The 15304-nt window shown below is 40.2% G+C and overlaps 1 protein-coding gene across 1 annotated transcript in view; it reads right to left on the reverse strand.

The window, feature by feature from the left end:
• Positions 1 to 12462, reverse strand: part of LOC110530042 (potassium channel subfamily T member 2) — a 61999-nt gene extending 49537 nt beyond the window's left edge. The window contains exons 1-8 of the mRNA XM_021612813.2: positions 12140 to 12462; positions 11853 to 11932; positions 11506 to 11605; positions 8298 to 8346; positions 8056 to 8115; positions 7571 to 7645; positions 7037 to 7120; positions 6690 to 6784 (exon numbers count right to left, since the gene is read on the reverse strand). Of these exons, the coding sequence (XP_021468488.1) occupies positions 6690 to 6784; positions 7037 to 7120; positions 7571 to 7645; positions 8056 to 8115; positions 8298 to 8346; positions 11506 to 11605; positions 11853 to 11932; positions 12140 to 12234 (638 nt within the window). The 5' untranslated portion in view covers positions 12235 to 12462. The remainder of the gene's footprint in view (positions 1 to 6689; positions 6785 to 7036; positions 7121 to 7570; positions 7646 to 8055; positions 8116 to 8297; positions 8347 to 11505; positions 11606 to 11852; positions 11933 to 12139) is intronic.
• Positions 12463 to 15304: the final 2842 nt, after the last annotated feature.

The following is a 15304-nucleotide window of genomic DNA, read 5'->3' on the forward strand; positions in this document are numbered from 1 at the left end:
CTTTTCCAATAGTCTTGAAGAAGTTCCCAAGTATGCTGAGCACTTGTTGGCTGCTTTTCCTTCACTCTGCGGTCCAACTCATCCCAAACCATCTCAATTAGGTTGAGTTCGAGTGATTATGGAGGCCAGGTCATCTGATTCAGCACTCCATCACTCTCCTTGGTGAACTAGCCCTTACACAGCCTGGAGGTGATAGTCCCACTAAGCACAAACCAGATGGGATGGCATACCACTGCAGAATGCTGTGGTAGCCATGCTGGTTAAGTGTGCCTTGAATTCTAAATAAATCAGCGACAGTGTCCCCAGTAAAGCACCCCCACACCATCACACCACCTCCTCCATGCTTCACGGTGGGAACCACACATGCGGAGAACATCCGTTCACCTACTCTGCGTCTTACAAAGACAAAGTGCTTGGAACTAAACATCTAAAATTTGGACTCATCAGACCAAAGGACAGATTTCCACCGGTCTAATGTCCTTTGCTTATGTTTCTTAGCCCAAGCAAGTCTCTTATTATTGGTGTCCTTTAGTTGTGGTTTCTTTGCAGCAATTCAACCATGAAGGCCTGATTCACAGTCTCCTTTGAACAGTTGATGTTGAAATGTGTCTGTTACTTGAACTCTGTGATGTATTTATTTGGGCTGCAACCTGAGGTGCAGTTAAATATAGGTTTAAAAAAAAGTTAATTAGAGTTAACTAGGCAAGTCAGTTAAGAACAGTTATTTACAATGACAGCCTAGGAACAGTGGGTTAACTGCCTTGTTCAGGGGCAGAACGACAGATATTTACCTTGTCACCTCGGGGATTCAATCCATCAACCTTTCGGTTACTGGCCCAGCGCTCTAACCACTAGGCTACCTGTCTCCCCTTATCCCTTGCAGCAGAGGTAACTCTTGGTCTTCCTTTCCTGTGGCGGTCCTCATGAGAGCCAGATTCAACATAGCCCTTGATGGTTTTTGCGACGGCACTTGATGAAACTTGACATTTTCCGAATTGACTGAACTTAACGTCTTAAAGTAATGATGGACTGTCGTTTCTCTTTGATTATTTGAGCTGATCTTTCATTAATATGGACTTTACCAAATAGCGCTATCATCTGTATACTACCCCTACCATGTCACAACATAACTGATTTCTTCAAACGCATTAGAAATTAAAGAAATTCCTCAAATTAACTTTAACATGGCACACCTGTTAATTGAAATGCATTCCAGGTGACTACCTCATGATGCTGATTGAGAGAACGCCATGAGTGTGAAAAGCTGTCATCAAGGCAAAGCGTGGCTCCTTTGAAGAATCTCAAATATAACATATATTTTGATTTGTTTAACACTTTTTTGGTTACTACATGATATCATAGATGTTATTTCATCATTTTGATCCCTTCACTATTATTCTACAATGTAGAAAATAGAAAAAATAAAGAAAAACCATTCAATGAGTAGGTGTCCAAACTTTTGACAGGTACTGTATATTTAATAGATTTGAAATACATTCCAGAATATGTTATAGAATGTATTTAAAGCACACAGTGCATTCGGAAAGTATTTATACCCCTTGACTTTTTCCATGTTGTTACGTTACAGACTTATATTAAAATTGATAATAAATTTTTTTACTCATCAAACTACACACAATACCCCATATTGACAAAGTGAAAACAGGGTTTTAGACATTTTTGCAAAGGTATTACAAATAAAAAACACATACCTTATTTACATAACTATTCAGACGCTTTGCTTTGCTCGAAATTGAGCCAGGTGAATCCTGTTTCCATTGATCATCCTTGAGATGTTTCTACAACCTGATTAGAGTCCACCTGTGGTAAATTCAATTGATTGAACATGATTTGGAAAGGCACAGACCTGTTTATATAAGGTCCCACAGTTGACAGTTGTGGTAGGAACAGTACGTACAGTTGAAGTCGGAAGTTTACGTACACCTTAGCCAAATACATTTAAACTCAGTTTTTCACAATTCCTGACATTTAATCCTAATGCAAAGTCCCTGTCTTAGGTCAGTTAGGATCCCCACTTTATTTTAAGAATGTGAAATGTCAGAATAATAGTAGAGAGAATGATTTATTTCAGCTTTTATTTCTTTCATCAGAATTCCCTGTGGGTGAGAAGTTTACATACACTCAATTAGTATTTGGAAGCATTGCCTTTAAATTGTTTAACTTTAACATCCCTACAGACTGCGGAGGCTCTGTTTACACACGTTTTCCGGCACGGGGTGCCTGAGAATATAGTTTCTGATCGGGGTCCCCAGTTCACGTCGAGGGTCTGGAGGGCGTTCATGGAACGTCTGGGGGTCTCGGTCAGCCTTACCTCAGGTTTTCACCCCAAGAGTAATGGGCAGGTGGAGAGAGTTAACCAGGATGTGGTTAGGTTTCTGAGGTCTTACTGCCAGGACCGGCCAGGGGAGTGGGCAGCGTTCGTGCCCTGGGCAGAGATGGCCGAGAACTCGCTCCGCCACTCCTCCACTAACCTCTCTCCCTTCCAGTGTGTATTTGGGTATCAGCCGGTTCTGGCTCCTTGGCCTCAGAGTCAGACCGAGGCTCCTGTGGTGGACGACTGGTTCCGGCGCGCGGAGGAAACATGGGACGCCACCCATGTCCATCTTCAGCGCGCAGTGCTGCGCCAGAAAGTTGGCGCAGACCGTCATTGCAGTGAGGGGCCGGGTCTGGCTCTCGACCCGAAACCTGCACCTCCGCCTGCCCTGTTGGAAGCTGGGTCCGCGGTTTGTGGGGCAATAAACCCCTTGTTCCATGTGTCTCTCCTCAGGCCGGTGGTGGCTGGCCCGCTCCAGGAGTCTGAGGTGCGGGAGGTTCCTCCGCCCCCTCTGAACACCGAGGGGTCCCCGGCGTACTCCGTTCGTTCCATACTGGAACATTCTGCCCACATTTAAGATTGAGGTCAGGGCTTTGTGAAGGCCACTCCAATACCTTGACTTTTTAAGCCATTTTGCCACAACTTTTGAAGTATGCTTGGGGTCATTGTTCATTTGCAAGACCCATTTGCGATCAAGCTTTAACTTCCTGACTGATGTCTTGCTTCAATATATCCACATAATTTGACCTCCTCATGATGCCATCTATTTTGTGAAGTCCTCCTGCAGCAAACCACCCCAACAACATGATGCTGCCACCCCCTTGCTTCACAGCTGGGATGGTGTTCTCCGGCTTGCAAGTCTCCCACTTCTTCCTCCAAACATAACAATGGTCATTATGGCCAAACAGTTATATTTCTGTTTCATCAGATCAGAGGACATTTCTACAGTTGCAAACTGTAGTCTGGCTTTTTTATGCCGGTTTTGGAGCAGTGGCTTCTTCCTTGCTGAGCGGCCTTTCAGGTTATTTCGATATAGGACTCGTTTTTACTGTGGATATAGATACTTTTGTACCTGTACCAGCATCTTCACAAGGGCCTTTGCTTTTGTTCTGGGATTGATTTGCACTTTTCACACCAAAGTACGTTCATCTCTCAGAGACAGAACGCATCTCCTTTCTGAGCGGTATGACAGCTGCGTGGTCCCATGGTGTTTATACTTGTGTACAATTGTTTGTACAGATGAACGTGGTGCCTTCAGGCATTTGGAAATTGCTCCCAAGGATGAACCAGACTAGTGGAGGTCTACAATTTTTTTTTCTGAGGTCTTGGTTGATTTCTTTTGATTTTCCCATGATGTGAAGCAAAGAATCACTGAGTTTGAAGGTAGGCCTTGAAATCCATCCACAGGTAAACCTCCAATTGACTAACATTATGTCAATTAGCCTATTAGAAGCTTCTAAAGCCATGACATCATTTTCTGGAATTTTCCAAGCTGTTTAAAGGCACAGTCAACTTAATGTATGTAAACTTCTGACCCACTTGAATTGTGGTACAGTGAATTGTAAGTGAAATAATCTGTCTGTAAACAATTGTTGGAAAATTACTTGTGTCATGCACAAAGTAGATGTCCTAACCGACTTGCCAAAACTATAGTTTGTTAACAAAAAATGTGTGGAGTGGTTGAAAAACAAGTTTTAATGACTCCAACCTAAGTGTATGTAAACTTCCGACTTCAACTGTATTTAACTGATCCATTTGATATTAATGGTTAACAATTCATATTTAACTAATAGTAAGAGATTTCTGTCCTACTAGTGTCTGTGTTTTCATGGGCTCCACTCTCGTTCCCTGCAGCTAATTTTGGCGTACAGTATGGTCACTGGAGATGACTTGAGATTACAAATGAGTTAAAGACTGCATCGCATAGACAAGAATGTGTTTTACTAGAGAAAGCTTAGGAGTAGAACAATCCCTCGTTGTCTCAAAATCATCCTTGCATCTGGGAAACTAAGCGAGGGTGGGGTTAAGACAACAACCCACGTGCAGATAATGACAGGATGAACCCAGAGTGGCTTATGATGCCACTTGGTCTGCAAGAGGCGGGTTGAACCAACCATGATTGAGCATTGGTAGTGTCCGCTATATATAGTACTCTGCATTTGTGTAAAGATTAGGTTAGTCTGTCCAACACTCAAGGGTGTGGGGAGGACCAGACTCATTATTGCAATAATTAATCACTATTAAATAAAGATGGTTGTTTGAAGAAAGTCTCTCTCAGTACTGAATTTCCATGACACAGTGCATGGACTCAAGGACATTCAAAGTCTTATCCTGAAGCCACTCCAGCATTGTCTTGGCTGTGTTCTTAGGGTCATTGTCCTGTTGGACTTTTTGCATTTAAGAATGATGGAGGCCACTGTGTTCTTGGGGACCTTCAATGCAGCAGACATTTGTTGGTACCTTTCCCCAGATCTGTTCCTCGACACAATCCTGTCTCAGAGATTCAAGGACAATTCCTTCGACCTCATGGCTTCGTTTTTTTGCTCTGACATGCACTGTCAACTGTGGGACCTTATATAGACAGGTGTGTGCCTTTCCAAATCATGTCCAATCAGTTGAATTTACCACAGGTGGACTCCGATCAAGTTGTAGAAACATCTCAAGGATGAGCAATGGAAACAGAATGCACTTGAGCTCAATTTCGAGTCTCATAGCAAAGGGTCTGAATACTTATGTAAATAAGGTATTTCTGTTTATTTTTAATAAATGTGCAAAAATGTCTGAACCTGTTTTCACTTCACTCATTGTGGGGTATTGTGTATAGATTGCTGAGGAATTGTTTTTTATTGAATCTATTTTAGAATAAGGCTGTAATGTAACAAAATGTGGAAAAAGTCAAGGGGTCTGAAAACTTTCCGAAGGTACTGTAAATACAAAATGCAAGCAGAAATAAAAACACGTCCATCATAAACAGACACATTCATGACTAATAAAGCCCTCAGAATACGTTTTAAGGCATTACATGCATTTGACCAAAGATGCAAATGTGCTACATATGACAGTTTTTTTCATATGGGATGACATTGGAAAGATCAAATCATAGTGACAGATTCACACATTGTATAAGATTACTTCCCAAGCAAAGTCCAATTTGTTTGACATCTCAACTTTAGGTTGTAGCTCAGCTTCTGAATGCCATAGAGACAAACCAAAGATATTCCCATGTGCATCAGAGTCGAGTCGTCCTCGGGCATTTTACCACTTGTTTCTAGCCTAAAGCATAGCAGATGAGTGTTTTAGGTATAAACATTTGCAAATTGTAAAAAATATATATATATATTTTTTTTATCCCTCAAATCAAGGAAGGTCCCACGCTCCTACACAAAATGTTGCCCCTAGATTGGGGACCCCTACCTTAGATAACATAGCTAATCACTGTCCTTCCATTTCACTTCCATCTGGTCATTCGACTAACTGTCTACTGACTAGCTGTCTATTGACCAATAACAAACCAATTCAGTATTGTGACATTCTATTACCATCACAAAAAGCAACGGCAACATCGTGCTAGCATTATACCTTAAAAACAAGGCACACTAACTCAGTCAACGTTTTTAAACGTAATTTCAGCAAACTTACGCTGAACCAATGTGGATAGACGTTGAATTGACATCTGTGCCCAGTGGAATATTTAATGTTCTAGGCAATGTGAATAAACACAGTGAAATACTGTCTGTTGAGTGCAGGGTTGGTTCTTTGGAATATGTGCCTTCAACTTTCCTAAAAAATACATTTTCCAGGATCTAGTAGTAATTGCTGCCACTACCTTGCTTTTGTGGCATCGCACACATTACATTAATGGTCTTGTGGCAGTCAACAGGAAGCCAGATATTGAGGGAATTGTTCCGAGGTAATTGACCTTGTAATGCCATTTACACAGAGTGCACTGGAGAAAATAGGTCCCAGAGCTGTACACTTGGTAACCCAGAAATATGATGTCAGATGTGGTGCATTAGTGGCAAATGACTGTAAGTGCCTGAAGCTCTGAGGTGGAAAACCACAGATAATGGCCAGCAATTCAATCTGGGCTGACCCCGTAAGATCCTATTGGATGTGGGAGAGGGAGAGATGGTCCAAAGCAGGGTGCTTTGCCTCCTCCATCCACTTATTGAGTTAGCAATTTAGCATGTCCTCTCAGTCTAAGTGCCAACATCTTTTTGTTGTTGTTGTTTATCGTCGTTTCTGAAACTAATTGTTTGCTTAATTTAAAATTGGTTTTCGAAGTGCCCATGTTTGGGTTGCAGACTGCAATCTACCAGTGCACACACATTCACGCACGCACCCACACACTCACCAAGTGAATATGAGGCAGAAGAGGGTGGAGATGAGGATGAGCACCTGGTTGAAGATGGCAGACTGTGTTCGCTGTATGGCACGATGCAGGTCATTCTAGGGGGGAGAGGTTACGGATGGTTGGTAAACCTCTTACCTCTATTTTTGTAAAGGATGTTTTTTAATGTTTCATTGCTGAATAAGGTAGGCACACATAGTTGAGATGGGGAGACAGAACAGAGGGATAGAGCAGTGGCAGGACCAGGGATCGAACCACTGCCTCCAGATGTAATGTGTGGTCCAGAGGCAGCAGCACTATCGCGACATGCTGATTCAGCCGTATCGGAGTTGAGGCAGGTTAACACTCACAATCATATTCTCCAAGGCATGCTTGGCCAACCAGCAGTTCAGGAACACTGGGATGAAAAGGTTCCGCAGAGGGAGCCACATGACCTGAAAGAGCACAGAGATTGTTGTAGGCTATCCCATCTATAGAAGCCCAAAACATTCCTGACAATGTTGCCAGATACAAAGAGATAGGTTATCACAATGTTTCAGCAATGTAGCTGTGTTACCTGGGAAGACTCTGGTCATGATACTCTCTGAGACTAAATATACTACTAGGAGTTTGTAGGTACGTACAGTATATGATGTAACTTAAAACATCTTAAAATCCCAGTTAAAACCACATACAATGTATAATTCAGCCGTGTTCCTCATTAGCTGTGACTATGGGATGAGACCATAATAGCCCTGCCATAGCATTGTGTTTTGCTAGAGTCCAGGGCCCATATTCACGTCTCAGAGTGGGAGTGCTGATCTAGGATCAGGTCACTCCCCTCTTAATTATTATTTAAATGGAAAATCTGATCCTAGGCCCTGTTAGAGTGTGTTAACTCTTACGGTGAGCAGGAAAGGCACTGTGTTCACCATCTCCAGGATAAACGTCAACCGAATGATCTGCTCCCAAATGTTGCCCTGAGGACAAAGTAGAGAGCAGTCATGTTTCTTCTTTCTTTGTATCTCTTTTAGCCCTTTTGGGGGTTTATCCGCTGCTTCCTTTTGGGGCCTAATGGTTAGAGTGTTTGGCCAGTAACCAAAAGGTTGCCAGATCGAATCCCCGAGCTGACAAGGTAAAAATCTGTCATTCTGCCCCTGAACAAGGCACTGTTCCCCAGTAGGCTGTCATTGTAAATAAGAATTTGTTCTTAAAACTGACTTGCCTAGTTAAATAAAGGTTACATTTTTTTTTTTTAATCACAGTTAATCTGTTTCACAATCTATTGACTTTGTATATAGATATACATATTGACATGACTGTAGAGTGGACATTACAATGAATGTTTCCTTAGACTGAGTGACACCCTATGGAGTGGGATGGTACTTACCTTGTAACTCAGGTAAGTCAATAGAACAGTTTCAAAAAGACAGATAACTGCCACAGACACCTGTTGAAGAAATAGAAGACTCTTTGTTTTCATCGAGGCTCATAAAAAAATGACTGAGAAGCAGGTTGACTGAGAAAATAAACGACAAACAGCAGTAACCGCATAGTGCCCATGTATACAGTAGTTAGCAAACGACTACAATTGGATAAATTATGAAGGAAATTTGTTGGCAGAAATTTCACCTGTAACGGCCATATTAGAAGACTTCGTTCGACCCACATTATGGGAGACCTGGCGGGGGAAAAAGCTGTGTGTTAGTTTACACCTGGAGATTGAGATGAAAGAGAGAGATTTGAATCATGTCCAGAGAATAACTAGCCATCAGTGGTGTGTAGAGAATAACTCATTGGTTGTGCTTGATGTTGGATTAAAGAGACCCTGAAAACAATATATTGTCCAGGAGTTTTCCCAAACTTAGACTAAGTAGGACAATGTTTCTGTTCAGGATGGTACCCTAGTATGAGAGTGGATTTAGGGACACTGGTGTAGGACAATGTTGAGACATGAAACCACTACAAACATCTGACAAGACGAACAGCTTAAAGCAGTGGATGGCTGTCCTATTGCTTGCAGTCATCGTGGTGTGTTCTAGCAACCACCTGTTTGTGCCAATTCAACATGTAGAATTGTTGGGAAAATGGCGGCCGATATTTTGGTCAGAACCACGTTGTTCTGCTATGTTTCCTCTCTAAGTGAGTGTGTGTCTCGATGCATTGTTACCGGGTAATATTGATATTATTAGGTCTGGATATGCTTCTGTTTTATTTAACACTATTAGATAAGAGTAGAGAGAGTAAACACTCACCAGTCAATCTTTAAAAAGATGTATGTTTGATTGAGGCACCCCCAGCTGTAGAGAAAAAATGTCAAAATATTTAACATGCACCTTGTACAATAATATTGAAGAAAATGAAATTCTACAGTCATTTCAAAACAAGGACAACGGCAAGGAAACCGACTGTATTGCTATTTTGATACATGAGACTTATTTGATCTAATAGAAGTTTCTTAATGCTTTGGTTGTTACGAGTGTACTGATATACAGTGCACTTGGAAAGTATTCAGACCCCTTCCCCTTTCCCACGTTTTGTTACGTACACAACCTTGTTGTAAAATTGATTCAATTCTATTTTTTCTTAATCAATCTACACACAAAACCCAATAATGACGAAGTGAAAACAGGTTTTTAGACATTTTTACAAATGTATGAAAAAAATGTAACTGAAACACATTTTTGTCGTAGTCCCAGACATGAATCACAAAAATGAGTTTCAGTTTTTTACATTTTTACTGCTGTTTTGACTGGAGTTGTGAAACACTGAGCTAGTGTCTAGAAAGAATGATAGACAGTGAATTGAATGATTCCGTACATGTTCAGTGCATTCACTTCCTCTGTTTCCAGGCATAGAAATGAAAGTATTAAAATCATTGTCGTTAGCTAGGTTTCCCTACAATTGGCGACAGATTTTCATGTGAATATTAATCAAATCTGCATAAAACAATACGGACATTTCCCCACCAGAAATGCGTTTCCATCAAACTGACTTATTGCGGATAAAAGGCTGTGCATGATGACATAGTGCACATAAAAATAACTGTGGTTAAATTCCCATGTACCGAGTAAAAAGTGCAAGTTAAATGGGTTTCCATAGAATCTTCAACTCTACTGATCCCATTGGGCACAAACTGGTTGAATCAACATTGGTTCAACATCATTTGTCAACATATTGTGGCATGGAATCTAAGTGGAGAATACATTGGATTTGAAAAAAGTAATCAATGTAAACTGTTGTTTTGATGGTGACATTTCAGCCACAGGATGACATCATCATTATAACCAAATTTCAACATAGACAAACCTTGTATGAAATATGTCAAGTTTGTACCTTTAAAACAATGTCAGATCTTCAACATTATATCCACTATCAGAAAGAAAAAAAATACACCGGACAGAACGTCCTACTGGAGAGTTGATCTATCTACACCTACCATTTGGTCTCCTATCCAGGATTTTAACCAAGTTCAGCCCTTCTTAGCTATGTAAGATATTTGTCACTGACTATTACCGATGAGCTACTGTGAGAATGATTGTTGAGAGATCGCCATGTAAAAACTAAATAGATTCCCTGTTGCTATTGAAATCATTCCGAAGGGTAGATTTAAGAACAAATGAAATGTAACCATACTTTATCCCTCATAAATCAATGATGCTATTTAGGCCTATATAGTCATCAACGGCTATTGTTTAATTTCATCCCAGAATTCATCAGAAAATATACAATACAATTGGCCTTGCGTTTCCAACATGAATCCAGCATATCAATTATTAATTTGTAGAAAAAATTGAATTAAAGCCAAGTCAGTGGCACAGATGTAACTATCCAAGCAGAATATAAATCCCCTTTAAATGTTTATATTTGGTTGCATTGACAGCTAAACACAATTCAATATCTCTTTTGAAATACAATGCATAGCCTATTAACTTGGCAACAAGTTAACAAATGATATGCTGAATTCACCACTTTAAAGAATGGGATTATGCCAGTGGCTCAGATGGAACTATTCAAGCTGTGGATACAACACCTTTAAATGTGGATATTTGGTTGCATTGCGTTGCCAACCGAACACAATTCAGTATGACCTCTGTAATACAGCAAATAGCCTAAAGTTAAGGTTATCTTACAAACTAATGTAACATTTACCCTTAAAAATGTTTAACACATACATGGCCACATTGAGGTTACTGTAACTATTAATTGTTTTTATGTAATCATGTTCAAGATAGCATGCATAGGTTGTCACAGGTCTGTGGAGATTTCCACAATTGCTATAATAATCTGAGCAGAACCTCGAACGGCACTGATCACTTGCACCATGTATTTTAATGTAATCTCAACTGCAATCCAGGTCCTTTGGTTCTGCTAGTCGATGATGCACAGTGATAACACATTCAGTTGTATAAATAAACAAAATACCTGACATTGTATTCCTACTGTATTTGTACTTGCGTAATTCATTATACCCACACAAACAGATCCCACCATGTCGAATGAACTAATTCTCTGTCGACATTATAAAGGTGAACCGGCATTTTCTGTTTCCATTAGCCCGATTGCGATTTTTTTTCATGCAACAGGTAATTCATCCGCATGAAATGGCTGGATGGAAACCTGGTTAGTAAGACATTTTCCATGGCATGGAAATAGCTAATAGTCCACATTCTCTACTAATTATCCCTGGTTTCTTCTCTGAGAATTACTATACCTTGAGGGCCATCGTTAGAGGCTGTTGTCAAATTGTAGTCATAAAAATGCAACATTTCTGTGACAATTCAGTGAAGACCAGGTGGTATCTACCTGTACCTACGAGACATTAAATTACTATCCTTACCAGCCATGTCCTTTGGATGGGTCATCTGTCAATACGCGACACATGTATAAGATACAGCTCAGGACCTTTAGGGAGAAGTCAAACACTTGTATTCTCAGGCCTGGGAGACAAAGACAGAGGTTATATGTCATACCTAGGGTCAGTACTTCCTCACCATGTGACCTGACCAGGAACATCTCCGGGCCCCTTTGATATAACTGGTTCAACAGTTTGCTATTTGTTACCGATGCAACGGGTGTATTTTTACTATGTCTTTAAAACAAAGTACAAAAAAAATGTATTAGATGGATAGTAACAGCATATAGTGTAGTTCAACTGTGACTACACAGTTAAAAAACATGACTTACTTGATCTTTGGTTTTTGATGAAGAACAGTTTAAGTGTCTCTTTGAAAGTACTTTCATTGGCATAAAATTCAACTTGCACCCTTAAAAAAAGAGTAATATAATTAGTTTCTATAAATAAAATGAATAATGCCACATTTACTAAGCATTTTAACATGGGTAAGGCTGGATGTTAAGTGCAAGGATTCCACAGGTGCAAACTCTTAAATAATATACAACAATGTTAAACCACATGATTTAAAACACATTTTTTTAAATTGAAGCTAACATGTCAAACAAACTCAACCTACCTGTCATCATTTAGTAAATTCTGGTCCCCGAGGAGTAAGTCCCTGAATTTATACCTCGGGGGAAGACGGGGTACTTCGCTCTCCAAATCAACCATAGTTCTCCTTAGCTGTAGCTACATCAGTTGAAACAAAAGCTCAATCCAGATCTAAAAATGTACACTTTTATAACAATGTTTCAAATCAATTGTTGCACTCAGTCGTGCATCCTTATTCCAAGCTCTCGAAAAGACTGCATCCATCACAAAAATATGGTTTAATTATTTGGAAAACAAGGAAGCAGCTATATAGGCTAATTATTCAAAGTCGTCCCATTGTTGAGCATCCTTGAGTGCATGTCTGCGACTAGACACCCAAGAGCATCATTATGCTCTTGAGACGTTGTGCATGTGTCATCTCACTGCAAGCATCATCCAAAGCGCACATCTCAGTCATTGGAGTCGTCGCTTTATTGGTGATAATGATTAAGCTAATAATGATGATGTGAATATACACTATATATAAAAAAGTATGTGGATATCCCTTCAAAGTAGTAGATTTGGCTATTTCAGCCACACCCATTGCTGACAGGTGTATAAAATTGAGCACACAGCCATGCAATCGCCATAGACAAATATTGGCAGGACAATGGCCTTACTGAAGAGCTCAGTGACTTTCAACGTGGCACCGTCATAGGATACCACTTTTCTGACAAGTGAGTTCGTCAAATTTTGGCCATGCTAGAGCTGCCCGGTCAATTGTAAGGGCTGTTATTGTGAAGTGGAAACGTCCAGGAGCAACAACGGCTCAGCCGCAAAGTTGTAGGCCATACAAACCCACAGGACTGCCAAGTGCTGAAGCGCGTAGCTCGTTACACTCTCCTGTCCTCATCTTGCAAAACTCACTGAGTTCCAAACTGCCTCTGAAAGCAACATCAGCACAAGAACTGTTACACGGCCGAGCAGCCGCTTTTTGTTTCCCACTTTTCCATATTTTGCCCATATTTTTATTTTACCTTTATTTAACCAGGTAGGCTAGTTGAGAACAAGTTCTCATTTACAACTGCGACCTGGCCAAGATAAAGCAAAGCGACACAAACAGAGTTGGAATAAATACACATGGAATAAACAAACATACAGTCAATTTATTTTACCTTTATTTAACTAGGCAAGTCATTTAAGAACAAATTCTTATTTTCAATGAGGGACTAGGAAAAGTAGGTTAACTGCCTGTTCAGGGGCAGAACAACAGATTTGTACCTTGTCAGCTCGGTGATTTGAACTAGGACATTTTCGGTTACTAGTCCAACGCTCTAAACAGTAGGCTACCCTGCCGCCCCAAATAACAAAAAAAGTCCATATACAGTGTGTGCAAATGAGAGAAACTAAGGGAGGTTAGGCAATAAATAGGCCATAGTGGTGACATAATTACAATTTAGCAATTAAACACTGGAGATGATAGTCGTGCAGAAGATGAATGTTCAAGTAGAGATACTGGGGTGCAAAGGAGAAGAAAAAAACAGTATGGGGATGAGGTAGTTGGATGGGCTATTTACAGATGGGCTATTTACAGATGGGCTATGTACAGGCGCAGAGATATGACAGCTGGTGCTTAAGGTTAGTGAGGGAGATATGAGTGTCCAGCTTCAGTGATTTTTGCAATTCGTTCCAGTCATTGGCAGCAGAGAACTGGAAGGAAATGCGGCCAAGAAAAATTAAAAGGCCCTAATGGTAATTTGAAGTATGGTGAACGGAAAGAGCCGATTCAGGCGCTTTATGGCATTCAAGAATTTACAGGAACAAAAATCCGAATGAGGACCTTAATTAGGGAAGCTAAGCAACAGGTACTGTAAGAGGGGGAGTGCGACAGAGCCACCAATATATTTATGTTTTTAGATTCCCTTTACAGTAAGATCAGTTTTATAGTTGCAAGCAAAAGCCTGATGAGACTAAAAGCTTACGTATTACGTTTAAGGGAACTAAATTGCAGGCTACAGCAGCACAGCCCAGAGGATGCCTCAACCGACCGAAACCTATTGGACCAGTTTCTTGGACTTGAAGATGGCACCCTGGGCTAGGCCTTTTAGACCTATGCAGTGGTGGAAAAAGTACCCAATTGTCATACTTGAGTAAAAGTATAGACAACTTAATAGAAAGTCAGTCAAGTAAAAGTCACCCAGTAAAATAGCACTTGAGTAAAAGTCTAAAAGTATTTGGTTTTTTCAAAAGTACCTGTAATTGCTCAAATATAATTATCAAAAGTAGAAATCATTTCAAATTCCTTATATTAAGCAAAGCAGAGACCATTTTCTTGTTTTTAAAATGTACGGACAGCCAGGTGCACTCTCCAACATTTACAAAAGATGCATTTGTGTTTAGTTAGTCCACCAGACCATAGGCAGTAGGGATGACCACATGTTCTCTTGATGAGTCTGAATTTCACAATTTTCCTATCCTGCTAAGCATTCAAAATATAACGAGTACCTTGAGTTTGCCAGGATAAATTTATAGAGTAAAAAGCACAATATTTTCTTTAGGAATGTATTGAATTAAAAATGGTCAAATATAAATAGTAAAGTACTGTCACGTTGTATAAATGGTTGGAGACAGGCGCAGGAAAACGTAATAGAGGTTTTAATACTCAAACTACACAACACGCCATGAAAGGCACGGGGACGAAGCCCAAAACAAACACGTATACAAAACACACAGGGATGTAACCCAAAACAAAAGAGTGAGATTAAATCTCTAATAATTGCACAGGATGAGACCCGTAATAACAATTGCACAAATGTATTTATAAAGCCCTTTTTACGTCAGCGGATGTCAAAGTGCTGTACAGAAACCCAGATCTAAAACACCAAACAGCAAGCAATGCAGATGTAGAAGCACAGTGGCTAGGAAAAACTACCTAGAAAGGCCAGAACTTAGGAAGAAACCTAGAGAGGAACCAGGCTCTAAGGGGTGGCCAGTCAAGTACAGACACCCCAAAAATGACTTAAGTAGTACATGAATGTTTATCCTCAGATAACAGCATCGTTTGCTTTTGCCGAAAAGCCATTTTGAAATCTAACATGTTGGCTGGATTCACAACAAGTGTAGCTTTAATTTGCTATCTTGCATGTGTGATTTAATGAAAGTTAGATTTTTATAGTAATTTAGTAATTTATTTGAATTTGGCGCTCTGCAT

This window comes from Oncorhynchus mykiss, chromosome 8 (assembly GCF_013265735.2).
Source record: "Oncorhynchus mykiss isolate Arlee chromosome 8, USDA_OmykA_1.1, whole genome shotgun sequence".
NCBI lineage: Eukaryota > Metazoa > Chordata > Actinopteri > Salmoniformes > Salmonidae > Oncorhynchus > Oncorhynchus mykiss.